Raw genomic sequence first — 27638 nt, 5'->3', positions numbered from 1 at the left:
CATTTTGCCCTCCCCTGCTGAGCAACAGAGCCAGTTGTGGTGCCACTGTTTCCCCCTGACGGGCTATCCCCCCCAACAGTATCCAAAATGAATTGTTAGAGAGAAGGACAGCCACAGAGGACTCCTGCACTCACTACCTGCCAATTTCTAGCGGTCACCCATCTGTCTGCCTGCACCTTGGGTGTGACCATGTCTCTATAGCCCCTATCTCTGACGTTTTCCGCCACCTGCATGCTCCTAAGTGCATCCAACTGCTGCTCCAACCGAACCACGTGGTCTGTGAGGGGCTGCCATTGGTTACACTTCCTGCAGACGCAGTCGACCGGAACACTGGAAGCATCACACATCTCCCACATCTCACAGTTAGAGCACTGCAGCCCACTGAGTGACATTTAAGCACTAGTTCATTAATTCAAATAAATATTCAAATCATTATTTGATTAAGTTACAATTAACTATATGGTCCCTGGCGCTAGATTGATACTGTCAAATTAAATGCTAAACACTAATCACTGCCCTCAGGTTTAGTTACTCCTCTATCTAGTTAATTAATTAATTTTAATTAGTTTTTCAATGACTTACTAATTAATCCTGCTTCATTGGACAATACTGATCTAAAAAGAACTTTATCTCTAGTTGGTTCCACAACTTATTGCTGCAGGAAACATTCACGAAAGCATTCTACAGCCTTTGCCAATTTCTAACTAGGGGGAAGATGAATCATTTGAACAGGCCTTACTGCTGTTGGTCGATATAAGAAAGTCCCAAAGTGCCTGGAGACGGTCACGAGCAGTGTCTCCTCGGAAAAGAGGGGGATACAGAAACACATTGGAATCTAAGAATAACTGTGGGCTGTTTGCTAAAAAGATTCCAATTCCATGGAATGAATGCGATATGGGCAGCACAGTAGCACAGTGATTAGCACTGTTGCTTCACAGCATCGGGGACCCAGGTTCGATTCCCGGCTTGGGTCACTGTCTGTGCGGAGTCTGCACATTCGCCCTGTGTCTGCGTGGATTTCCTCCGGGTGCTCGCACAGGTCCCAAAAGACATGCTGTTAGGTAATTTGGACATTCTGAATTCTCCAGCCGTGTACCCGAACAGGCGCCGGAATGTGGCGACTAGGGGCTTTTCACCTGAATGCCGATACAAAGTACTCATTCAAGATTTCACCCACTTCTTGTGGTTCAACACATAACTTCCCTCCAATGTCCTCGAGTGGGCTTACTCTTTCTCTTGCTATCCTTTTGCTCCTAATATGTGCATTAAAAGCCTTGGGATTCTCCTTGATCATGTTTGCTAAAGGCATTTAATGGCCCCTTTTCGCCTCCCTAATTGCACGTTTAAGTTCCTTCCTACTTTCATTGTACTCCTCAAGAACTTTTTTTAGGTTCCTAGACCTATTTTGTGCTTCCTTTTGACTAAGTTTACAATTTCCCTGGTCATCCATGGTTCCCAAATTCTGCCATTTCGATCCTTAATTTTTGCGAGGACATATCTGTCCTGCACTTCAATCAACTGGCCTTTAACACGCTTGCACATGTAAGAAGTGGATTTGCCTTCAAATGGCCACCCCCAATCCACATTCCCCAGTTCCTGTCCAAATTGGATGCAATTGGTCCTCGTCCAATTAAGCACACTCACCCACTTATGGAATTATGGTTGCGAAACCTAAAATGCTTCACCACTGAAACATCAATCATCTGGCCTGGCTCATTCCCCAATAACAAGTCTAGTATGGCCTTCTCCCTCGTTGGATTGTCAACATACTGTACCAAAAAGCCCTCCTGGACACATTTAACAAATTGCTCTCCATCCGAGCCCTTGGCTGTAAAGGATTCCCAGTCAATATGGGGGAAGATATCATAACTACTCTGCTTTTTTCACACTTTTTCAGCATCTGACTACACAATTGCTCTTTAGTCTCCTGTGGACTATTGAGATTTCACCCTTCTTATTTCTGAGCTCTACTCATAATGCCTCACTACAATGTCTCTCCAATGTGTTCTCACTCAACACAGCTGTGATCCGCTCCCAAATCAGCAATGCAATTCCCCCACCTCTTTTGTTTCCCCTTCTGTCCCGTCTAAAACAACGGTATCCCGGAATGTTAAACTGCCAGTCCTGTCCATCCTTTAACCATGTCTCCGTAATTCAAATTACATCAAAGTTCCATGTAGTAATCCAGGCTCTCAGTCGATTCAAGTCAGAAAATACTGAAAACACAGGTCAGTCAGGCAGTATCTGTGGAGACAACAGAGTTGTTGATATTTTGGTTGTGGACCCTTTGGAGAGAAGTTAATGTTTGTGGTGAATGATGGAAATGTGCCATTTGATCTGATGAGCATTTCTTGAATCTTGTGTTTTTGCTTCTGATTGCTACTATAATAACCAAGGTCCAACACAAATGTAACATAACTTCTCGACTTTTCAATTCTATTCCTCCAGAAATAAACACATGTTTGGCTTGAGTTGGCCTATTCTCATCCTAACTTATCATTTTTAAACAATTCACCTGCCTGTAAAATATTACTCTATTTGATTGATATCCCTTGATAATTTAATTTTGTAGTTCCTCTCTGCCTTCCTGTTGTTTTCACTTCGTACATTTTATTACTCGTATTTCCCCTCATTCAATACACTTCAAATTGTTCCATCTCTTAATCACAGAATCCCTCCAGTGCAGAAGGAGGCCATTCGGCACATCGAGTCTGCACCGATCCCCCGAAAGTACACTTCACCCATGACCACTCCCCCATCCATCCCGCCCTATCCCCATAACCTAAACTGCACATCCCTGGACACTGAGAGTCAATTTAGCATGGCCAGTCCACCTAACCCGCACATTTTCAAACTATGAGAGGAAACCGGAGCACCGGATCTTGAATTTCTTCTTACATGCAGGAAATTAATCTATCAAAAGAAAAATCTCAAGCAACTTTTATTATTTTTTTTTAAAAAGAACCTGTGCCCCTCGAAGAATTTCTCTATTGCCCCCACTGAACATTTTCAAAATTGTAATCTCGTGTTCAGCAGATGACCAGCTCTGGCAATAAATGTGTACCACTGCCAAACTGATGTTTTTCCATCTCCAAAAGAATTCCTACTCGTCAGAAATCATACTGGTACATAATACTGCAGGAAAATTATATAAATTATGCTGCTTTATTTTTGTTTTGCAGCCTTTTAAGAAATAGCAGCTTGCTTTCCTCTTTCAGACAATGCAGTGTAGCTAATTAATAGTACAGTTATCTTGTCACAACATTAGGTTGCAGTTTCCAAAGTTATGAAGCAAGCAATCATTTTTAAAACACTATAAGTAAAAATGGAACATAATTTATCTATAAAGTGGCAACCTGCCTGTTCTGAAGTTGAGCTATTATCTCTTCCATTATCAACAAGCCCATCTTAATTCCAGAGATGTAGCACCACTTTTGACCTTCGAGTAGGTTCTGAACTCATTTATCACATCAATGAAAAAAGTTATAAGGCAGACACCAGTCTATAGGGAACTGATAATAAGAGTCACCGCAGAGACTATATGAATCATTAAGTGCAAGCATGGAAAAGCAGAACTCAGAAGAGGATACCAGCAAGAAATGTTTCAAAAACGCTACATTTGTTTATGGAAGTTATAAAGAAGAGAATACTTTATGGACAAGTTTTAACGGATTAATAAATAAGTATTTTTGGCTTGCCCAGTAATTTCCAGTATAAAATGTGCTTCTAGTATAAAGCAGAACAACATGGATCAACAAAAACAACACAAGATTCAACTGCAGTCTTTTCCAAGATAGATTATCCCAGTCAGTGCAATGACAGGGCCACAATTAGCCTCATTACAACGAGGAAAAGATTGGCTCAGCAAGAACATGTGCTCTTCAAGTGATCAAGTCAATGGAAATAAAAATCAAGAGTCTTGGCCAATGAGCAGGTAATCAATATCGCTTATTTAACGTTATATGTCAAAATCAAAATTACTCCCAAGATGTTTGCACAGAATTTTGATCAGTTACTGAGGCAGGGATTGTGAGAAAGCTCAAGAAAAATTATAAAAGTACATTACTGCCGATGCTGGAATCGGAAACAGAAACAGAAAATACTGGACAATCTCAGCAGGTCTGGTAACATCTGTGGAGAGAGAAGGGAGCTAATGTTTTGAGTCTGGATGACTCTTTGTCAAAGCTAGAGGGAACTGGAAATGGGGTGAAATGTATACTGCAGTAGGGGGGGGGACACGGAGCAAAGGGGCTGAATAGGGGACCAGAGTGGAGATAGACAAAGCTGACGAGGACAAAAAACAAAAGGGAAAAAAAGAGGAATGTAAATAGGGGGGGGGGGGGGATTAAGGCTAGGAAGGGTGCTGTTTGTGGCCCATAAAGAGATTAGCATATGTGAATGGCAGAACAAAGGTGAGCAGTGTGTCAAATCTGGCCCAAGTGGACTGGAGGGACAATGGTGAGGGGAAAACAGATCAATGGAAGAAATGAAAATAAATTGGTAGAAATAAAAATAGGGTGAAGGTGGAGGAGAGGTTATAAATTATGTTGTTTGTAGAAGAAATGCTAAATTTAGGAAAACTGAGAATATCTATGAACTCAAATAAATTTCACTCAACTCCTACAACAACTTGGGGATGTATGCCAATAAATTATTAAGATTTCTAAATCTCATCAATATTTTGCCCAGTTTACTTTGCCTTTATATCAGGGATGCTCCTGCATCCAATCTGTACAAGTGAAATTGCATATAATTATGTCAAATAAAATCTCTTTGGCTATATCCTGTTGGCAAGATACCTGGTTACACCAACATGCAAATCTCACCTTTAGCTATTTTAAATGATATCAGACTAGGTGATTGGCAGTTCTGTTATGATGCAGTTTACACATCCGACTCTCAGGTATTATTGAAGGAAAAAGAGTGCACAAACATTATTCTGATCTGCTCCACAATCTCTACTTTTATATTTAGCTATGAAAACATTAGTCGGCTGCAATACAACACAGGTGCTAAATCAGAATAAAATTTCATTCATCACATATCCAATCATATATTCACATTAAAAGTCAAGTGACTTCTTAATTAGGAGAAAATGGTTGGACTCCAGATTTAATTGCCTAAAAATTGTTTTCATACTCAAAGGAAAAATTATGGTTCATTGAAAATACCTACTAACTCTTCACTACATTGACAGACTGGGGATACAAGTTTGTCAAATTTACACAGCTATCTGGGAAGTAAACTAATCAGTCTCCTTACTTTGTTAAACAGCAAGCGCAAATAATTGTTGTGCTCCCGTAAAGTTTGTAAAGCAGCATTTATGCTGAACTGAGAATTCATCATTGTTATATATAGCAGTCACAGTCCAAACATTCGCCACCAAATAAAATGAAAATGTAACACCAACATGATCTGGAACAACAACACTGCAATCAATTCATAAAGATTTATATTTCTGAATATTTACTTTTCTTTCCTCAGAGTATAATGCTGCTTCCGTCACTGAAAAACAGAAAATCCCATTTAACATATACTTTTTAATCAATGCAGCTTTTTAAGGTGGCAAAGTTTCACGTCTTAGGTTTTGCAAAACATCAAATATTTAATATTTCAAGATGGTGGAATGTTAAATGAAAAAGCAAATGATACTACTTCATGAATGAGCCAAAATAAGGCTTCAACCCTTTTGACTGTTGCATAACCGTTTCGCCCATTTAGACAAGGAGGTAAAGAATAAAAAGGTTCCAGATTTGATCTTGTATGGTGGAAACTATTTCAGTCACAACATCGGATGGTGCACTCTACTTGGCCTCGGTTTGTGATGGAGCCAGAGTGGAGAAACAGTTCCAGTTCCATATCCAGCAAATGCTACAAGTAAATGCATTCTTCGATCAAGATTGATTTAGAATTTAATTTTCGGCGAGGCACGAGTGTTAAAACAATTCTGATATCAGAATGCATCTTGGTGTTTGGAATTAGCACTCAGCCTCACTGATATATAAATTCTCACCCTCAAATAAAACACAAGTTATTGGGACACATATTTATACTTTACATGCTCCTTTGGCACTGATAGAATACCTGCATACAAGGCAGCACAAAGCAAAACTAAGAATTAAGTCAACTGACAAAACTTTCTTCTTTGTTCATTCAAAATTATATTTCAAGCAATACGAGACCATATCAGCAAAGATTTTCCCTTTACGCCATATCTTATAAATTCAGAATAAACTTCAAAAATTGAGACTTGCAATGACCCCAGGGTCGTAACCAGAGCCCTACAAGCGTCACTGAGGCTTGAACAGAAACTGGGGCGCAAGGGAAATACAGAATTCGTCTTTCTAACCGGAATATAATGCTACTGCTGGGAAGCAATATGAGCACACATTAACAGCTACATTTACAATGCAATCAACTCAATGAGGTATCTTACCCTGTTTCTTTTCAACAGCCATATGTGTTGTTTCAAAAACCTGGTTCATAATTGATATGTTTTAGAATTTCACTTTTAATTTTAACTGTAGAAAAATGGGGGCACCTGGTTGAGAAACTGGTATAAACTCTCATGTAAATACAAAACAAACATGCCTGAGTTTATTGCACTTAAAAGGTAGCTTGAGTGTATCTGGCAAGGTTAGAGGCAATAGGAAAAAAAGGTGAACGCTGAATGATCCATCTCTAAGCTTGTAATGGAGCCAGACATCTGGAGAAGAAGTCGTAAAATTCCTTTAGCAGTATAAATTATTCATTTATTCATTATTACAGCAACGAAGAGTTGCACTATAAGTAAAATAACTTGTTTTGCGTTTTCATTTCCGATTCAAACTTGCCATGTTACCACAAAGGTAAGATTTAGGGTGGAGACTTGATTCAAAGGTTATTTGTATAATTTATTGGTGACTGTTCACGGACAGAAGCAAGCAATTTAGTTTGGGAACAGACAGAGGCAGTTGCAGATTTGGTCCATGTGTAGGTACAGCTCACTGAGTTGGGATAGCTAAAGAAAGAAAGTTGGTCAATTCACCTGCACTTCAAGCAGAGAAAATACTACATTCATCGCTCACCAGATGGAATGCAGGTGAGTCTCGATGTCATTTTGGATTTCATGAGGGAAAAGAATGTGGAGAATTTGCTCCAGCTCGCAGAATTCTACATTGGTCCTCAAGAGTGACTTATGGCAAAACTATCAAATGGCAGTTGGATAACTGCCAGCAACCAAACATGAAGCTAAGACAGTCACAATTCTTAAAGAAAAGATGGAAGTTCGCACAGCAAAAAGACTACGAAAGTTACACTCACCCCGCCATCGAATCTTACCTTGAAGGACAGCTGGAACACTGAAAAGTATTAAAGTGAATTCAGAGGGCTGTGGCATTCCTTTGGGTTGGTCCCAGGGAACTCTTTAGGATTGGGGGTGGGGTGGGAAGTAAAAACTTGAGTTGATAGCATAAATAATTCTAAAACTATAGTGTTAAGTTAACAATACTTAATTTGTATAATTAGTTTTTACATACAATAAAATTATTTTTTGCATAAAAATGTAAAATTGTGGTGGTTGACCTGTGTGTTAAGATTTCTCTTTGCACTTTAAGGGTCTCCATCAAGATCGCAACAGTGTAGATGCATTTATCCATATATAGACTTCCTACAGAATCATTAGATGTTGCATCCATGGAATGCATCACAGCCATCTGGGATAGTACCCCTTATTGGCCATCCATTCAGATTGTGATAAAGTCAACCAGAAAGGACTTCAAATCCAGGGGACTGCATTAATACTTTTAAAATGTAGCTTTGAGGCTACAGCCAACCAGTTCAAACTTAAACAATCGTAAGAAGGCCACTTGGTGGCAAATTAATACTGCTCAACTTGAATTCACACACATCAAAATGAAATATCAGGTTCAAGTGATGCTGTCCCTTTCTTGTCAATGATCACTTGAAACGACTTAACATCAATATAACAGAGGTTAAGTTTAAAGACAGGACAGATAGAACAAAAGACTTTGCACTCTACAAGCTATAACGACAAGATGTGTAATGAGTTTTAGAAGTCAACTTCAATACTGCCTTTTTTAAATTCATTTATGGGGTTTGGGCATAGCTGGTTAGGCCAGCATTTATCGCCCATCCCTAGTTGACTTCAGAAAATGGTGGTCAGCTGCCTTCTTGAACCATTGCAGTCCTAGATGTAGGTGCATTCACATCGCTGTTAGGGAGGGAATTCCAGGATTTTGACCCAGTGACAATGAAGGAACGGTGATATATTTCCAAGTCAGGATGGGAAGTGACTTGGAGCGGAACCTCCAGGTGGTGGGGTTCCAAGTATCTGCTGCTCTTGTCATTCTAGATGGTAGTGGTCATGGATTTGGAAGGTGCTGCCTGAGGAATCGTAGCTAGTTACTGCAGTGTATCTTGTAGATAGTACACATGTTTGCTGCTGTTTGTCGGTAGCCGAGGGATCGAATGTTTGTGGAATTTTTGACGCCAGTTTAGCTAGGGTTCCTTCATGCCATACTCGGTCAAATGCTGCCTTGATGTCAAGGGCAGTCACTCTCACCTAACCTCTGGCATTCAGCTCTTTTGTCTATGTTTAAACCAAGGCTGTAATGAGTCAGAAGCTGAGTAACCCTGGCGGAATCCAAACTGAGCGTCCGTGAGAAGGTTATTGCTGAGTAATTGTGGTGGCATAATGGTATTGTCACCGGGCTAGTAATCCAGAGACCCAGGAAAGCCACTGTAAATCCAAATTCAATCACTGCCACTGCAGATGGTGACATTTGGTAAATATCTGAAATTAAAATCTGCAGGTGTGCCTGGTGTTGCTCCTGGCATGCCCTCTGGCACTTTCATTGAACCAATAATACAATCTTGGTCAGAAGAGCCACAGGATGAGAATTTTAAAATGTCAGTTCAGTGCAAATCAGGGAAGATCTAAAGAAGTTATGGTTAAGGTGATTTATTGGAATGGTAAAGGGAATTTGTTTCTGCAGCCATTCATATTGTAACTTCTATATATTTACATGCTACAGCAGAGAAACACGTCTTCTTTCTTTTCATGTATGGAATGATCTGCCTGAGCTACACACACAACAATACTTTTCACTGTACCTCGCTACATGTGACAATAAACAAATCCAAATCGAAGGGATATGGGAATTGGGTGCGTAAAAGGGATTTGAACTGTTTGCTGATGTACTGGCTAAACTCTGCGATTAATGGGTTAGGCTATGAGACATTGGCCCTAATAGTGAGTGCCGGCTCGCTGTATAAGTGGATGGAGCAAGTGCTGGAGCCCACTGATGCCTGTCACTCTTCTCCAGTGATGAGGATGTCAAGGGCTGATGACGTGTTGACAGCCTGCCCATCTAGTACGCAAGATGGAGAAAAACACCAGGACACCTGACCTCATGGGGCTTGTAGTAGATTTATCATCCAACGTCAATGAACCAGCAAAATATGTCTATCCACCAACACGACTTACTCCCAATTCCCCTAGGCGCAAAGTCACGTGATAGGTTCACACTACTACCTGCTGGTCGGAGGCAGTGTACATTATTATATATAAGATTTCTTATGCATATCATCACACCTAGCCCTTCATCCCATGCGGGCTCTGGCATCACCAGAGGTCCTTCCTCCTCCTCCGTGTGTTGATCCACGCCACCCTCCATGATCTCCTCCTTATCGGAGGTCCTCCGCTATCTCCTCGCTGCAGTGTCAGGTAGTGCAGAGCGCAGCAGACCATTATAATGTGGGACACCTGCTGGGGGCTGTATTGGAGGGTTTCCCCCAACCGGTCTAGGCACCGGAACCGTATCTCGAGCAGCCCAATCACCAGCTCAGCCAGCGCGCGCGTTGATGCATGAGCCTTGTTTCAGCAAGTCTCAGAAGTTGTTTGTGGCTTCCTCACTGGCATCATTAGTCACCCTTTGAGGGGGTACCCACTGGCCCCAAGAAGCCACCCCTCCAGCCGCTGCTCACGCTCAAATATTGCTGGGGTTTGCATTCGCTGCAAGATGTAACTATCATGAGTAACTCCCCGGTGCATCGCATGGTCACAGACAAGCGGGACATTCATAGAATCATAGAATCTACAGTGCAGAAGGAGGCCATTCGGCCCATCGAGTCTGCACCAGCTCTTAGAAAGAGCACCCGACTCAAGCCCACGCTTCCAACCAATCCCAGTAACCCAGCAACCCCATCTAACCGAACGGCAATTTATCATGGCCAATCCACCTAACCTACACATCTTTGGACTGTGGAGGAAACCGGAGCACCCGGAGGAAACCCACGCAGACATGGGGAGAACGTGCAGACTCCGCACAGACAGTGACCCAAGCGGGAATCGAACCTGGGATCCTGGCGCTGTGAAGCCATAGTGCTAACCACTATGCTACCGTGCTGCCCCTGCAACACTGAGGGAATGGCACCCATTGTGTTTCAAAAATGGCACTTCATGCCATTATGGAGACGGCAGAGCCAGGACAGCACAGTGGCACAGTGGTTAGCACTGGGACTATGGCGCTGAGAACCCAGGTTCGAATCCTGGCCCTGGGTCACTGCCCGTGTGGAGTTTGCTCATTCTCCCCGTGTCTACGTGGGTTTCACCCCTACAATCTAAAGATGGGCTGGTTAGGTGGATTGGCCATGCTAAATTGCCCCTTAATTAGAAAAAAAATTGGTTACTCTAAATTTATAAATAAAAAAAGAGACTGCAGAGCCACGTGGGTGCAGTCAATGACACTCTGCACCTGTTGCATGTCTGCTATGTGGGTGTAGCCCATGGCCCTGGCGTCCTGGCTTGCTTGGTCCCGGTCCAAGTTGATGTATATGTAGGTCCTCGCAATAGCTGATCTGTAACCTCTCTTGTACACGGCTGACTGGAATATGCCACACAGGTTACCCGTGCTGCCCTGAAATGAGCCACTGGCGTAGAGTTCCGACCGGCAGTAACTTTAAGGGCCACAGGCAATGGGTGACCTCCCAATCCATGTGGTGTCAACTCTTGCATCATCTGGCACAGATGGCCCACCATCCCCCCAGACAAAGGCAGTCTTATCCAGCACTGGAACTCTGACATCTGGACGTAGCAAGTTCACCATTGGAATACCGTTGGCCAGTTGCGTCTCCTCCGAGGCATTGGCATCTATGGTCCTGATCCCAGAAGGGCAACAGGCCCAGCCTCCCCTTCTCTGCCGTGAGCAGTTCCTGTCTGCATACAGCAGCATATCAATGTCGCTTCTGCTAGCCGGTCGTAATCAATAGAATTGCCAACTCGGCAAGCTCCATGATTCTCCAGAGTCATAAACTGAAAGTAAGAGAACAAAGTGAGAACATAGAACATACAGTGCAGAATACTGAGAGTGCCATGATCTTCAGCCTTCTCACATCTGGGACATCCACTCATGCGCTTCCTCCCACGTGAATGTCTTTCCACCATGCCTCACTCCCGGAGAGAGGGCTCGCTAATGATATAATGTATGAAAATGAGGTTCCCAGTCTTCCGCGGTGGATTTCTGGTCACGTCACTGGCGAGGGGCCTAGAAAATCAGAAACCGCATATCACCATTCTCAGTGATGGCTAATGCAGGCTCAAAATCTCCCCATGGACCTCACACATCCAGAAGTGGTGGAAGTGGGGGGAAAAATGGCAACTGCAATTTAAAAAATGCGTTAAGCATCGTTCATATCGTCACCTCCTCAGGCAAGAGATTTGTAATTGCATTTATATTGGAAAACCAGCTTCTGGTTCCAATGCTGTCAAACGACTTTATTTATAATTGCAGGACAGTTTCTGCAAGAACCAGACAAATGTTCAAGACACAAATGTTGCATCAGTTTGACCCCATTAATTTCTACTTTGCCTACAAAAAACCTTGATCTGTTATCGAATTGCAGATTATTTCAGAAGAGGAAACTACAGAAGTGCATGCTGGAATTATTTAACGTTTCATTAAAACATTTTAAATGGTCTCTTCTACTCTGAATTTAGGATTTCCCCTCAGACTATACTAGTGCTCTAGTGGTACAAATCAAGCTCAGTCCAGCAACTAGTTAAATACAAGTTAATTTTGTCTCAGATAGGTGTTTTCTAACTGCACAGGGAAAGCTGCTTCAGTGCATATTTCAACTGACATATTCAGTAATATATGCTGAAAGCAACTATATTTTAAACCCCATCCCCAGAGGCCACAAGCAAAACCACATATCAACAATGTCATGACACATGGTTTCTCAAGACGTTATCAAGCTCGACCATTCTCCCATGATCTGTGAAAGATAGATAATGATGAGTTATAGTCATATTATCGTCTTAAACAGGCAAGGATTCAGTTTGCCCTCATGACCCACAATATCAATGGCTTTTTTACAGCTTTAGGACTGTGAGCAGTTTTTCCAATATAAACGCACTTCACAAATCTCTGTCAATGAAAATGAAAATATGAATATTTGTTCTGAATGTTGCCCAGTGCTTCAATGTGTCTGACCATTCCTAATCTAATATTGTTATCCAGTTTATTGTGTGGCCTAAATAGATCAATCATTTAGGTGTTCCAAATCCAAGAGGACAAGATCATTTCTCCAATTCATTGGCAAACGTTGGTTCAGTCCTTGCGCATTTTACTTGTGTCACCTTCACTGCTCAGAGATATTAAACTGTCAGTTACAGGCTATATTCCATTCTGCCAATCAAGTCAATATCAGCGCAGCTAAATTGGAGGATAAGTTCCTTCCGATGTTGAAAGTATACCAAATGTTGATCCTGATATCTTGTCCAGAAACAATTTTTACATTCACTGCACAATACTTGACCTGAATCCAAGCCAACTGCAAATGGCTGCTGTCGATGCATTTTGCGGACAAAATGTATACATACTGCAGATAAATACATTTCTCATCAAACCCAGGTGATCGTGTACCTGCCACAATCAATCTGTTCAGTAAAATATTAAAACCTTGTGATTTCAGTAAACAGTCAATATACATGCTGACATAATAATGCCTTCACCTTTTTCCCTTCACAAAATATTTTAGCAAGCTGCAGGAGCAGTAGACATAGATTCAATGGCAAAATCCAAGTTCCATAAAAACTATGGTCTACTTGGTAGGAGACCTCCTTAGTTAGGGCCTTAATTAGAGGCTAATCCTTTTACTTTTAGCAATGTAATCTATGGTGCAAATACCAGGATTTACAGTCAATTGCATCACACAAAGTTAAAAGCACTTTTAGCCAATGAACACTTACAAGACTAAAGTCTCAATTTTCCACAAGAGGCAACTGCCACTCATTTCAGTGTCATCCAAGTGCAAAACTATCAGCTCGTGCAACGTCAGAGGAGTATATTCGTACATGTCCATAGAAAAGGTCATCAAAATTCTTTGCATCATGGGCATGTAATAATAAAGCAACATTGGCAATGCTGAATTTGCACAAGTCCTTGGGCGACAGATGCAGTATCATGTGCAGTTTGGGGCATCTCATTATAAGGATATAAAGGCAATAAAAAATGGACTTTGGTGAGACCACATCTAGAGTACTATATACAGTGTTGATCTCCTTACTTAAGGAAAGTTGTAAATGCATTAGAAGTAGTTCAGAGTAGCTTTACTAGATTAATACCAGGGATGAGCGGGTTATCTTATTGGGAAAGATTGAACGGATTAAGTTTGTATCCACAAGATCAGTGTTTTTCAAACTGTTTTGCCCGTGATTCATTTTTACCAATCGGCCATCCTTCGGGACCCACACCGGCCGACCTTTGTAACCCACAATGGCCAATCTTTCTGAGCCATGCCGGCTGACCTTCACAACCCACCATTTTCACTTTGTGACAGGTGCGCTGCTTGGTCCTCACGATCTCACTTGCTTTGTTACATTTCTGATAATGACTTCAGTTGATGATTTAAGATCTCACTGCATCCATTGAAAAAAATAAAGAGGTTTGGCCTCAAACTCACCATGTTTAGTCTCCAAATGTCTTTGAAGTTTTGAGGGTTTTAAACTTTCCTGCACATAACACACATGAACATTGAATCTTGATTTACAGTGGAACAATGAATAACCCATACCTCAAGTAATCACCATTATGCTGCTTTGTTCCTGTTTTCAGCTTATTCTTCATGGGTTGTTCACCAGAGGCCCTAGAGTTCACACCAGCACTACTGGCAGCTGCAGAATGGAGGAATCTCTCTCGCGCTCAGAACACGTGACGTCAGTGTGCGGGGAATGTGACATGCTTTCTGCCGCCGCTTCCGGTGGGAGGACTCCAACCGAATTTCACTAGCTGAAAAAACTGGCCCTGGACAGCCCACTGACATCATGAGAAGGCGGCCCACCCCGCTGGGCTCCTGGCTAACGCACTGCTTGATCCAGCACGCATGCGCGGGAAGGCCGGCAATCTCAAATGTCCGTCACAGCTGGTATTTTTAAAAGCCGGTCACAGCCTTCGGGCATTCTTCCTGCGATCAGGAATGCCACAACCAATCGCGCCGGGACCCTCCCCAAACCTGACCACGACCCTGACTTTGAAAACTCCTGCACTTGAGCTTAAAAATAGTAAGAGGTGAATTGATTGAAACCTTGAAGACCCTGAATACTATTGACCGGATGGATGTGGAGAGGATGTTTCCTTTTGGCGGGGAATCTAGAACTACGGGTCACTGTTTAAAATTATGGGGTTGCTCATTTAAGACAGAGGTGAGGAGATATTTTGTTCTCTGAGGATCATGAGTCTTTGGAACTCTCTTTCTCAAAAGGCAGTGGAAGCAGAGTCTTTGAATATTTTTTAAAAGGAGCTGGCTAGATTATTTATTAACAAGAGGTTGAAAGGTTATCAGGGGTAGGCAGGAATGTGGGTTTGAGGTTACAATCAGATCAGCCAAGATCTTATTGAATGGCAGAGGTGGCTCAAGGGGCTGAGTGGCCTATTCCTGCCCAAATTCACATACAGCAAAGAGACTGATGCATTGCAGAAAAATGAGTGAGTAACTGGAGATGGGAAGAGAAACTTGAGAAACTCCTCTGGTATTGAGAAGTGATTGACCAAACAGAGTTCAAAGTACACTCCATCCTCATGCATCCTACAGTTGCTATGGACATGAACAAAAGCTCCAGGAACTTATATTTAGTATGGCTTTATATTTGAAAATTACTATTGGCTTTAAATTTGGTTCGTCAGCCAATGCAGGCTAGTACCATCACGAGTCTGGTCTTCTTGCGTCCTGTTGTTTTCTCTAGAACTGCTTTCAAAGCCTTCCACTCCACAGCTCAGTAGCAGGACACATTGAAATGCATGGTGTTTCATCTATGTTGCCAATGTGACACAATAGGTCCTCGTATTTACCGCTGCCTGATGATAAATCATTGGAAACAAGTAATTTTGGAATTCAGCACTTTTGGTCGTTTGAATAATCTTGATCTGCTCTTTCAATTCTTTGACAGGATGTGGGGGTCATTGGCTAGACCAACATTTATTGCCAATCCCTAATTACCCTCGAGAAAGATGATGAGCTGGCTTCTTGAACCACTGTAATCCATGTGGTATAAGTACACTCACAGTGCTGTTACGGAGGGATGGGCCCAGCGACAGTGAAGGAACGGCAATATAGTTCCAAGACAGGATGGTATGTGGCTTGGAAAGGAACTGGCAGGTGGTTATGTTCGCTCAAAGCTGATGCCCTCGTCTTTCTAGGAGGTAACGGTCATGGGTTTGGAAGGAGCTGTCAAAGGGGCTTTGATGAGTTACTACAGTTCATCTTGTGGACACATACATTCTGCTGTCACTATGCACCGGTGGTGGAGGGAGTAAATGTTTAAGGTGGGGAATGGGCTGCCAATTATGTCGGCTGCTTCATCCTGGATAGTAATAATAATCTTTATTGTCACAAGTATGCTTACATTAACACTGCAATGAAGTTACTGTGAAAAGCGCCAAGTCGCCACATTCCGGCGCCTGTTCAGATACACAGAGGGAGAATTTATAATATCCAATTCATCCAACAGCAAGTCTGTCAGGACTTGTGGGAGGAAACCGGAGCACCCGGAGGAAACAAACGCAGACACAGGGAGAACACGCAGACTTCACACAGACAGTGACCCGAACCTGGGACCCTGGAGCTGTGAAGCAACCATTGTGCTACCGTGTTGCCCTTAGTGTTGAGCTTCTTGGGTGTTGTTGGAGCTGCACTCATCCAGAAAATGGAGTGTCTTCCATCATACTCCTGATTTGTGCCTTGTAGATTGTGGACAGGCTTTGGTGTGTCTGGGGGTGAGTTACTCGCCACAGAATTTCCAGCCTCTGAACTTCTCTTCTTGCCACAGTATTTATATGGCTAGTCCAGTTTAATTTCTGATGAATGATAACTTTCAGGATGTTGATTCAGCAATGGTAATGCCATTGAAAGCCATGGGGAGATGGTTAGATTCTCTCTTGTTTGGAATAGTCATTGCCACTTAAATAGCAAATAACATTTGTACTCCACATTAACCCAAACCTGTCTGTTGTCCAGGTCTTTATGCATATGGACATGGACTCTTTCAGTATCTGAATTCTGTTCTGCTGCAACACGAGGCATTTCCATTCCATGAAGCTGCTATGTCAAGTAGCTGCTCCACTGAAATCTTGGCTGGACACGAGGTCTGATTTAGCCCATGTTAATTGTGTATATAAACGATGCATTTCTGGTGATGATGTGATAATTCTGATGATTCAAGGACCCATTATGATATATGTTTCTCAAGATCCAGCCAGTGGCTGGTCCCGTTTCTCATGGTGCATTTCGTCTTGGCCATCTTCTTCTGGGGAGATTCTTTCTTCTTCCATTTTCGCACCAGTTTTTCCACTGGCACCAAATTCCATCAATTATTTTATGATTCAGTAAATGTTATGATTTTGGGCCGGAAACCAGCATCGTACTTCTTCGTTTTGCTCAAGGACCCACTTTTGTCTTGATTCACCATGCTTTTTCAGCTCGGTGTGGGTGTGTTTTCAACTCCAATGCATCTGCTTGATAACATGACCAGTATTGCGTGCTTCATCCCGTGTACCAGCTCATAAGATGAGCAAAACATGCATTTCTCAGGTGAAAAATTAAGGCCACTCATAGCATGACTTTTAGTTGCATTTCTGAAAATCACAACTTTAAGTGAAACACCTTTACGCGAAACACGGGTTACCATAGGAATTAACGTTAAGTCACGGGTTTGGTTCCTCTGGACATTTCTCACCCGCAAAAAACAATGCACAAGTTTAAACACTGTACCACTCACGTATAGAACCATGCATTCCTAACTGAAATAACTTGGAAAATGAAATATATCGCTAAATATAAAAATAAATACAATACATTTAAAAGAATTATGCTCACCTGCAGGGTTTTTAGAGCAACTAGGCTTCATCTAACAGAAGTTGCTCAGTGCAGGTAGCAAGTCTCAGGATTACCAACACTGACTAATATTTGCCACTAGATGGAGCCCAGTGCTTCAGTGGGAGTTCAGAGTGAGAGACAGAAGCAGTGGTACTGAAGAACAGGGGACTAAAGTAAGAACAGTGAGTGGGAGGCAACGCCAGGGGGCAAAATAAGAGAGAGAAAAAGGCTGGAGTCAAGGCCAGGAGCTAGAGGAATAAGTGCTGAGGACAGGAACGGAAGCATTGTGGGTAAGATCATGTGAGCAGGCAGGCTAAAGACGAGGAAACAACTTGAAAGTGAAACCACGTTAAGTGAGTCAATGTTAAGTAGGGTCTTAGTGTATAGCATTTCTCAGTAGGAGTGAGAGGGGGTTTACTTAAATGGCAAGTATTGAGAGAAACATTAATTTTGGTGCCGAAAAGATGGGATAGTCTTGTGCCATAGCCTTGCCTCTTCCAATCCACTGACAATAATGTTCTCCTTTTAGGCCCTCCTAAAAATTCAACACCTTGGCCAAGAATTGTGCATTCTCACGCCTGAATCTCTCCTTTAGTTCTGCATTTACTTTTGTCTAGTAGTGAGATCAAATGTAGAGAATTTTATGAAGTCACTGAGAGTCCACACCGAGTTGTATCAAGGAAATGTAGGTTTATTTACAAGGCTATAATACACAGCTCGTGGTAGTTTCTAACTGGACGACCTTGTATACAATACTGATCGAGTTTCCCTGCCCCCTTAACAAGTAAGCTTGTTCTCCGCAAGTGGCACGGGGAAGAGAATCATTCCCACCCCTTATGTCCCGAGCAGCGGATTATGACATCCCTCCCTCCAAACATCGATGGCTGTGGATGAGGAGGACAACGACCCCGGACTCTCTTTGGTGCAGCAGAGTGTCGCATATCTGAGGCAGCAGGTCCGCTGGCGTATACTGTGAAGGGGAACGTCATTTCCGACTGGAACCCTGGGGCGGACACATCAGCTGGAGGAAGCTGCACAGTGCAATCCACATCACAGACTTCGGAAGCTTGCGTTTCAATGTCAGAATCCAAAGAGACGACATTTTGCATGTCGGCATCAAGATATCCTTGGGGTGCCACAACAGGCTGGTCCGGTAACAGGTCGGGATGATCCAGGACAGGTTGCACATAAGGAACCTCACGGAGGAGGGGTCTCCATAACTGAAGATGCCGTATCATCAGTTGACCGCAAACGTAAACCTGGTAGGAGGCATGCCTCATCTGACAGAAGACAGTCCCCGAGAGCCGTCAGCAAAATTGCGGATGAATACTGCGTCACCAGGTGTGAATTGCAGGGGTGGTTGACGTTGAACAGGATAATGCTGTGGCAATATGGCCCTGTTTGTGCTAAAATGACTGATTGCAGGCATGATGGAAAGGTTTTGGTCAATTGGAACATATTCAAGGACCTTTGGACCAATAACCAATTTATGGAAAGTTTGCAATGCACAGATGGAAAGTTTACAGAATACAAGGAAGAGGAACTTTGAGCTGATACCTGTGACCACAATGTCTGAATACTGAAGAACAATGTCTGGAACATGAACCAATGGTTAGAAGAAAGACGTCATTCGACAGTTCGAAATAGACCTATGACCCAGGTCAGGTAAGTATAGCGAATCAAGCATCGAAGGATTCTGCTTCAGCGACAGCCTAGGACCAACCTCGCACATGCAGCACCCTGAGTGAAGGCTCGGAGAACAGAACAGACCTCCGAGAAGAATTTGGCTAATTCAGTTCAAAGAGGTCATATCTACTTATGTCTGAAGCTTTGAACCTTGAGGCAAATAGTGATCAGTTGTATCGCCTAAGATTTGAATACATGGTGTGTCTAAGTTTAATGAATAAATCGTGTTGAATCATAAGTTCAGTGTAGAGTATTTGTTTGATACATGACTGTTTGACCTCCTGTCAGAATACAGTGATCAAGGATCAACAACGCCCTTGCATCCCTTGGTTATGGGGCACCTTTGCGCCGATATCAGGAAACAGCAAGCCAAGGTGGGGACAAGACGTCAGTCCATGAGCAGCTCAGCTGGGACAACCCCAGTCACCATGTGTGGTGTGGTCCAATAGGAGAATCGGAAAATAGTTAGCCTCGTATCCATCAAACCCGAAGTCTGCTTCCGGAGCCCCCCCTTTAAATGTCTGCATGGCTCACTCTGCCAACCCGTTTGACACCTGGTGGTGCAGGACAGTACGCACATGGAGAATCGAGTTGGACTTCAACAACTCGGAGAACTCCTCACTTCTGAAATAAGCACCACTGTCCATGACGAGGACCTCAGGAATGCCGTGCATCGAGAAAGAGATATGCAACCGCTCAAAGGTCACAGAGGAGGTAATCGCTGTCATTTTGAGGATCACTAACCACTTGGAATGGGAGTCTATTAAAAAAGCATCAAAGCCAGGAACAGACCAGCAACGGCAGCATGCACATGGGCCCACGGACAACCCGGCCACTCCAGGGGGGTGAAGTGGCGCTGCCGAAGGGAGAATTTGGTGCTCCTTGTAGACGGAACATTGCTGAGCCATCTTCTCGATGTCGGTATTCAGGCCTGGCCACCAGAAATAGCTCCACGCATGGGTGCTCATTGTGAAGGTCTTTCAAGACAGACTCTTGACCCTTTGACGGGATAACAACCCGCATGCCCCACAGTGGAACACCATCTTCCACACTTAGTTCAGACAACTTTGAGGAGAAGACCCGTACCTCGCTCGGCAGCTGTCAATGCTGGCCACTAGATGCCGCACCTTGGCAAAATGGGGCCTGTCTGTGTCCAGTCGTGGACATACAATGCGGTAACCAGCAGGAGGTCCATGTAATTCAATGTGGCGGCTACTTTGTCCGAAGGGGGAGGGACCTTCACATCGGCCGGCAAGGACGGCTCACGCATCGGCATACGCAATGTTGGTACTCGGCCGATGTTTGAATGTATATTCATAAGCAGCTAGCAACAGGGCCCAGCGCTGGATTCATGCAGAGGCAATGGGCAGGATTGCCTTGTCCTCATGGAAAAGATCTAGCAACGGATCATGGTCCGTAACAATGAAGAAATGACGGCTGTTGATGTATTGATGAAACCTTTTCATAGAATTTACAGTGTAGAAGGAGGCCATTCAGCCCATTGAGTCTGCACCGGCCATTGGAAAGAGCACCCCACCTAAGCCCCACGCCTCCACCCTATCCCCTTTATTCCCGTAACTCAGTAACCCCACCTAACCTTTTTTTGGACATTAAGGGCAATTTAGAATGGCCAATCCACCTAACCTGCACATCTTTGGACTGTGGGTGGAAACCAGAGCACCCGGAGGAAACCCACGAACTCACGGGGAGAACGTGCAGACTCCACACAGACAGTGACCCAAGCCGGGAATCGAACCTGGGACCCTGGAGCTGTAAAGCAACTGTGCTAACCACTATGCTACCGTGCTGCCCCTTTTCACCCCAAAGATCACAACCAGACCCTCATCAATCTGCACATATTTCATACGGCTGCCGTCAGTGTGTGAGAGGCAAAAGCAATCGGCCGCTCCCGGCCATCCAATGACCCAGAGCGAACCCAAATCCATTAGGTGATGCATCATACATGATAATCAAAGGTTGGCTGGATCATAGTGAGCTAGCACACCCAAGAACGACAATCGTCTTTTGGCATGCAGAAAAGCTGCTTCCTGGTCCTGGTGCTTTTCAAGGAGCAGATGCAAAGGAGCCAGTATGGCCGTGAGGTTCAGGATAAATTTCCCATAATAATTAATCAAATCCAAAAACAAGTGAAGTTCCACAGCATCATTTGGGGCGGGGGTCATCCGGATGGCCCACACTTTATAAATACTGTTTATTGTCACAAGTAGGCTTACATTAACACGGCAATTAAGTTACTGTGAAAAGCCCCTAGTCGCCACATTCCGGCACCTGTTCGGGTACACGGAGGGAGAATTCAGAATTCTAAGCTGGTACGGGAATTGAACCCACGCTGCTGGCCCTGTTCTGCATCACAAACTAGCTGTCTAACCCACTGATCTAAACCAACCCCTGAGCTAAACGAACCCCCTCGAGCTAAACCAATCCACTTGCTCAGCAACCGGGTGTAAGCCATCACGATCCACCAGATACCCTACGCTGACCACCTCCTTCACGTGGAACACACGCTTTGCACAGTGCAGACGGACATCATATTCCCAGGGGCTGGTTTAACACAGTGGGCAAAATAGCTGGCTTGTAAAACAGACCAAGGCCAGCAGTGCGAGTTCAATTCCCGTGCCAGCCTCTCCGAACAGGCGCCGGAATGTGGTGACCAGGGGCTTTCCACAGTAACTTCATTTGAAGCCTACTTGTGACAATAAGCAATTTTCATTTCATTTTTCACTTTCAGACGTGCAGCAACACCGCCTCATGGTTCTCCAAATGTATGCTGGTCGTGGCCAGAAGGTGATCCAAATACAGTGTGATGCGTGGTCAGCTCAGCCGGATATTTTCCATGACTCGCTGGAAGATCACACATGCCGATGACGGCCTGAAAGGCAGCTGGGTGACTTGTAGTGCGTATTTATTGTTCCATGCTTGCAGGTGGACCTGTTGAGCTTGAGCTGCAGATATGCAATCCTCACATCTAGCTTTGTGAATGAGCATCCAAGAGGTCCTAACTGCAGGTTTATGGGGTAGTAATCCAACCTGGAGGCTGTATTGACCGCCATTTATAATTCCCGCACACATGGACCATTCTGTCCAGTTTCATGACAGGGACCACCGCTGTCGCCCAATCTGCAAAGCGTAGAGACCGAATATACTCTCCAACCTGTTGAGTTTGGTTTCCACCTTCTCTACAAAGGCACAAGGAATCAGGCACGCCAGAAGTAGGGCGGCTGAGCCTACAGGTCAATCTCGATCTTGGCCACGGCCCCTTTTATGGTCCCCAAGCCGGGCTGGAAAACTTCAGGGTAGTTGCCGAGTTCCTCACACAATCCACCGGACTCCACTTGGAGAATGTGCTGCCAGTCCAAGAGCAAATGGTGTAACCAGTCACAACCCAACAGGCTGGAGCCATTTCCTTGAACAATAATGAGAGGGAGGCGAGCCAACTGGCGTCCATAAACCACCGGAGTCAATGTCGTCCCAACAATACGCAGCTGTTCCTCTTATACGTGGCCAACCGAGCCGTTATGTCTGCCAAAGGTCAAAGTCTGCCAGCCGCGCTTTATACAGTCAAAGATCTTGTGCCACAACAGAAACCGCTGCCCCAGTATCCAACCCCACATTAAACAAAAGGTCGCTCACCTGCACTGAAACCTGAATGGGAGCCATAGGGGGCTCCATTACCACCATGTAATTCAACTGCATCGCAGCCTCATCATCAGGCTCATCCGGATGAATAGTCCAGTCCAGAGGCAGAAGCCCACCCCTGCCGGGGCGCCGAGACTGCTGGGCCCTCACTGCCTGCGGTCACGCCTGGGCTGGCAGTCGCAAGTCACGTACGGACCGGAATCACCCTTAGCAGAATCCAGGGACGTTTCCGCCGTAACGGCTGGGCCAACAACCATAGGCCGAAGTTTGTTCAGCGGTTGGCATGCTCAGTACTCTCACTGGATAAGAAGAGTTAGGTGGATTGGCCATGCTAAATTGCCCGTAGTGTCCGAAAAAGTGATGTTAAGGGGGAGTTGTTGGGTTTCGGGTATAGGGTGGATATGTGAGGTTGAGTAGGGTGATCATTGCTCGGCACAACATCGAGGGCCGAAGGGCCTGTTCAGTGCTGTACTGTTCTAAATCTAAATCTAAAGTTGCAGTGCTTGTTGCAGGTTCAGCTGAAGTTTCGAGCCCAGGTGACTCTTTGTCAAAGCTTGACAAAGGGTCATCTGGACTCGAAAGTTAGCTCTTTTTTCTCCTTACAGATGCTGCCAGACCTGCTGAGATTTTCCAGCATTATCTCTTTTGGTGAAAGAAAAACATGATGGGGCACAAAATTAGCCCACTTCTAAACAAAGAAGCTCATCTCATCAGGTTGTATGAATTAATGTGGTTCCAGACAGTCTAAAGACCTGAAGTAAAGAATGAGGTAAAGGTCAGAATTCTCCAGCCGTTCGCTGGCGGTGGGATTCTCTGGTCCCACTGGCAGCGCACCCCCACCTGCGGTTTCCCGGCGGCATAGGGTAACTTCAATGGGAATTCCCATTGACAGAGGTGGGAGCAGAGAATCTCACCACGAGCAAATGGCACGCTGCCCAGAAACATGCGGGTGAAGGGCCAGAGAATCCCACACAAAAGCTCTGAGAGCAACTTATAATGTTAAATCACCCATGTCCTCTGCTCTCCTTGGGAGGGGAATTCAGCAGTTGGATCCCTTGCTCTAAAAATGAAATTCCATGGTGCAAATGAAACTATTAGCATTTATAGTTCCTTTTCAGGGAACTATCAGAAAGCCAAAAGGATCTCATGATTTCCATCTTGCAACATTCAGCGCTTGATGTCAGAGTAACCTCCCAAAAATTCCTTCTGTAATGCCTTAATCACACCACTTATGCACTCACCTACTGAACCACTGAGAAGTCTGCTGAAAAACCTTTTTAAAAATTGCATTCATTTTGAACTATATTTTTAGGTCATGAAGAACGAGCAACAAATAAATTAAAACATTCCATAATGAGTTGTAAGTTAAAACCTGTGATTTCTCAAACTATAAGAAGCCAAGTTAAGTCACATTGCTGCAGCACCAAACAGGAGTCGATTTACTGGAAAGATGAGGGGAATAAATACTAAACTTCAATGTGCATGCGCATCTCTTTCCATTGGTAGACTGAAGATCAGTGGACATCAACTTGCTTGCGAATTCAACTAATGCTTTCCTACCATAACAATTTACACCTTAAGTTTTCTAGTTCATGAAGCGGTTTGTCAGTCATATCTCCAAGGCCCAATAATGTTAACAAATAATGCAGCAAACTTTAAATAGGCTAACCCAATCCCAGGTGAATAAAGTGTTTTTTAATTTATATCAATGTGCCAGATGTTACAAGCACATTCTACTAATACCGTTCTCCTAACACTGCAGATCTGAAATGCCTGGCTACAATTGAAATATGATCACAGAAATATGGCTTCAAAGAAGTTCAAAAAACTGTAGAAAAGTAATTAAGTGAAAACCTGCTGTAAGGATTCATCTGTAAGCTTATCCTGGTTTCCCACATGAACTTTCTGAAGAAACGGGCAATGGCAAGCAATTGCAATGAGAGAAATGTCACTGAGCTGTTTGCATCGATATGCAATATATTTCTGCAGTCCTTGGCTGTGCGATGCTATGGAACTCACTCCTGAATCAGAAATACTTCGACAATCGGAAACATTAATTTGGATTGTGTTTCGATTTTTTGACGCAATTCTCTTAAGGATATCATCAGTGATCTGTCAAGAAATAAGAACACAAGTAAGTAATTTATTTGCAAATTTATGCATTCAAAAACGAATTCAATCAATATCAAATTATCAATGTCAAAACAATCTGTTTTGCAGGGCTGAAAGAAAACACTGTCTCGAAGGAGTGATCACTCAAAAGAAAGCCAATAAAATCTCTGATATACACCAACAGTTTCTGTTCTTAAGTATGATTTTATTTAAATGTTGCATCTTACAACCTATGTGTAATAAAATATTATTTCTCGGAACAAAAAGGACATCTGGCACCCGATGCCAACATTTAGCACTCAGAATCGGTGTAACACAGGCAAAGCAATATACCCAGAGTAAGGCCTCCTGCACTTTGGCGCATCGAAGTGTCTGAATGCAACAATTAGCACTTTTCCATGCCAGCTCCCCTCAGCTGATGCTTCAGACTTTGGCCTCATTTGTACGGTGGACCGACATCCAGGGGGAGGAATTGGGTTCAGAATGTTCAAACTCATCTGATATGTAGCTAAGAGAGACTTTTACCTCAGAAAACTGGGCTCAACATAATCTCAGGTCCCAGTGCTGGCTAAATACAATAATTAATCCCAGGGTTGCTGATTCTACAGATGGATTAAAATCTAAAACCTAATGAGAGTCGAGAGCTAGAAAACATCTTCCAAGATTTTAATTGAAAGGTAATTGGAGAACGTTTCTTCTGCTCAAAAGTACATTTTTGATGTTCAGACCCCATCCCGTTCTCTGCATTGATGCCTGATCCTCCACCAACCTCAATTCAGCATACACAATCCAGGTTACTTCATCATCAAAAAATTCAGGATATCAGCTAATCAAGACATTAAAGTTCTCAGTTCTTAACGGTGTTGTTCAACTGTGACAAAGAGACTTCCGGTTGCGGCATGCGGAGCTAAGTCGCACGTTCGGCAGCTCCCGCTAGAAACTGACTTTTGGACTCTTTTTAGGGCCCCCAACGGCACTTTTTCGACGATTCCCAGTGTGGGAAGGGGACAGCAATATTCCCCCGGCACTATATGGATTGGACCCGGAGTGGAGCGGTGAAAAAAGTGGAATTGGAGCAGAGAAAGGTGCAAGGGAGGAAGACCAAGATGGCGGCGGGTGGAGACCAGGCAGCGTGGGCCCAGTGGTAACAGGAGCAGCAGGAGTTTCTCCAGCACTGCTTCACGGAGCTGAAGGCAGAGCTGCTGGAGCCGATGAAAGCATCAATCGACAGGCTGCTTGAGATCCAGACGGCCCAAGGGGCTGCGATCCGGGAGGTCTGGCAAAAAGTCTCGGAGAATGAGGACGAGATCTTCGTCCTAGCAGTGAAGGTGGAGGCGCACGAGGCGCTCCATAAGAAATGGCAGGCGAAGCCCGAGGACAGGGAGAACCAGTTGAGAAGAAAGAACCTGCGGATTCTGGGCCTCCCGGAGGGGCTGAAAGGATCGGATATGGGTGCCTACGTGGTCACCATGCTGAACACGCTGATGGGCGCGGGGGCCTTCCAGGGGCCCCTGGAGCTGGAGGGGGCTCATCGAGTGCTGGCGAGGAGGCCCAAGCCCGGCGAGCCCGAAGGCGGTGCTGGTACGGTTCCACCGGTTCGCGGACAGAGAATGTGTTAAGGTGGGCCAAGAAAGAGCGAAGCAGCAGGTGGGAGAACACAGTGGTCCGGATTTATCAGGACTAGAGCGCGGAGGTGGCTAAGAAGCAGGCCGGGTACAATCGGGCTAAGGCGGTGCTGCATCGGAGAGGGGTGAAATTCGGCATGTTGCAGCCAGCACGACTGTGGGTCACCTACAGGGACCGTCACCACTATTTCGAGACGCCCGAGGAGGCGTGGACCTTTATTCAGGCCGAAACGCTGGACTCGGATTGAGGGCCGGGGACGAGGGGTCCCTGAGGGGGGTATCGGTGGGACTGTTATGTTGTGTTTTGGGTGGTTAGGTTGGGCAATGTTTCTTCTCTGTCTGTTGGATGGGTTCGTAGTGGGGGGGCAGGTATAGGCCTTTGGGCGTTGGTGGCTGGAAATGGGGATGGCGCCCCCGGACCGGGGGATTTGGGACTGGGCCTGGAAAGGGAGCTTTGCCAGAGGGGGCGGGATCAGGTGGGTGGAAAGCGCAGGCTTTTTTCCCACGCTAAGGGTGGAAAGGGGCGGGCCGGTGCTGGAAAGCGCGGGCTTTTTCCCGCACTGAGAGTGGAGGGGGCTGGGGTTGGGGAGGTGGGAAGAGCCCGTTGATGGACAGGAGGGCGATGGGGAGATTCCCACACTGGGGAGGTCGACGAAGCGGGGGAAGTGGCCAGGGTCAGCAGGAGTCGGCTGACTCACAGGAATGCAATGGGGGGAGCAATGCAGCCAGGGGGAGACCTAGCTGGAGGGGGGGAGGGGGGACCGGGGTGCTGCTGGAATGGCCAAGGGGGAGCTGGAGTCGGTAGAGGAGGTCGGGGCAGGAGTCTGCCACTGGGGGGGAACGGGAGGTGCGGGGGGGCGCGAGCACAGGCTGACCTAGAAAGGGTTATGGCTAGTCTGGCTTATAACCTGGAACTTAAGAGGCCTGAACGGGCCGGTCAAGCGGGCCTGTATGTTTGCGCACCTGAAGGGGCTGAAGGCAGATGTGGTCATGCTCCAGGAAACGCATCTGCAGGTGGTAGATCGGATAAGGCTGAGAAAGGGGTGGGTAGGGCAGGTGTTCCATTCGGGCTGGATGCAAAAATGTTCCACGAACACGCCTTCACTCGACCGATCCAACCTCGGATCTAAAACACAATATAAGTCCCTCCCCATAATTAACCAATGTGAATCAAGGTCTGGCATC

General features: G+C 44.8%; 1 protein-coding gene across 4 annotated transcripts in view; it reads right to left on the bottom strand.

Moving 5' to 3' along the window:
• The window catches only part of fbxl17 (F-box and leucine-rich repeat protein 17), a 937144-nt gene that overhangs the window by 866232 nt on the left and 43274 nt on the right, over window positions 1–27638 (bottom strand). For all 4 annotated transcript variants that reach the window (XM_038805146.1, XM_038805144.1, XM_038805143.1 and 1 more), the window contains one exon: window positions 24571–24828. In XM_038805146.1, coding sequence (XP_038661074.1) covers window positions 24571–24828 — 258 coding nt within the window. The remainder of the gene's footprint in view (window positions 1–24570; window positions 24829–27638) is intronic.

The sequence above is a fragment of the Scyliorhinus canicula genome, chromosome 8 (genome assembly GCF_902713615.1).
Source record: "Scyliorhinus canicula chromosome 8, sScyCan1.1, whole genome shotgun sequence".
NCBI lineage: Eukaryota > Metazoa > Chordata > Chondrichthyes > Carcharhiniformes > Scyliorhinidae > Scyliorhinus > Scyliorhinus canicula.
Note: the sequence above shows the minus strand (reverse complement) of the source record. Positions and strands in the feature narration are given on the sequence as shown.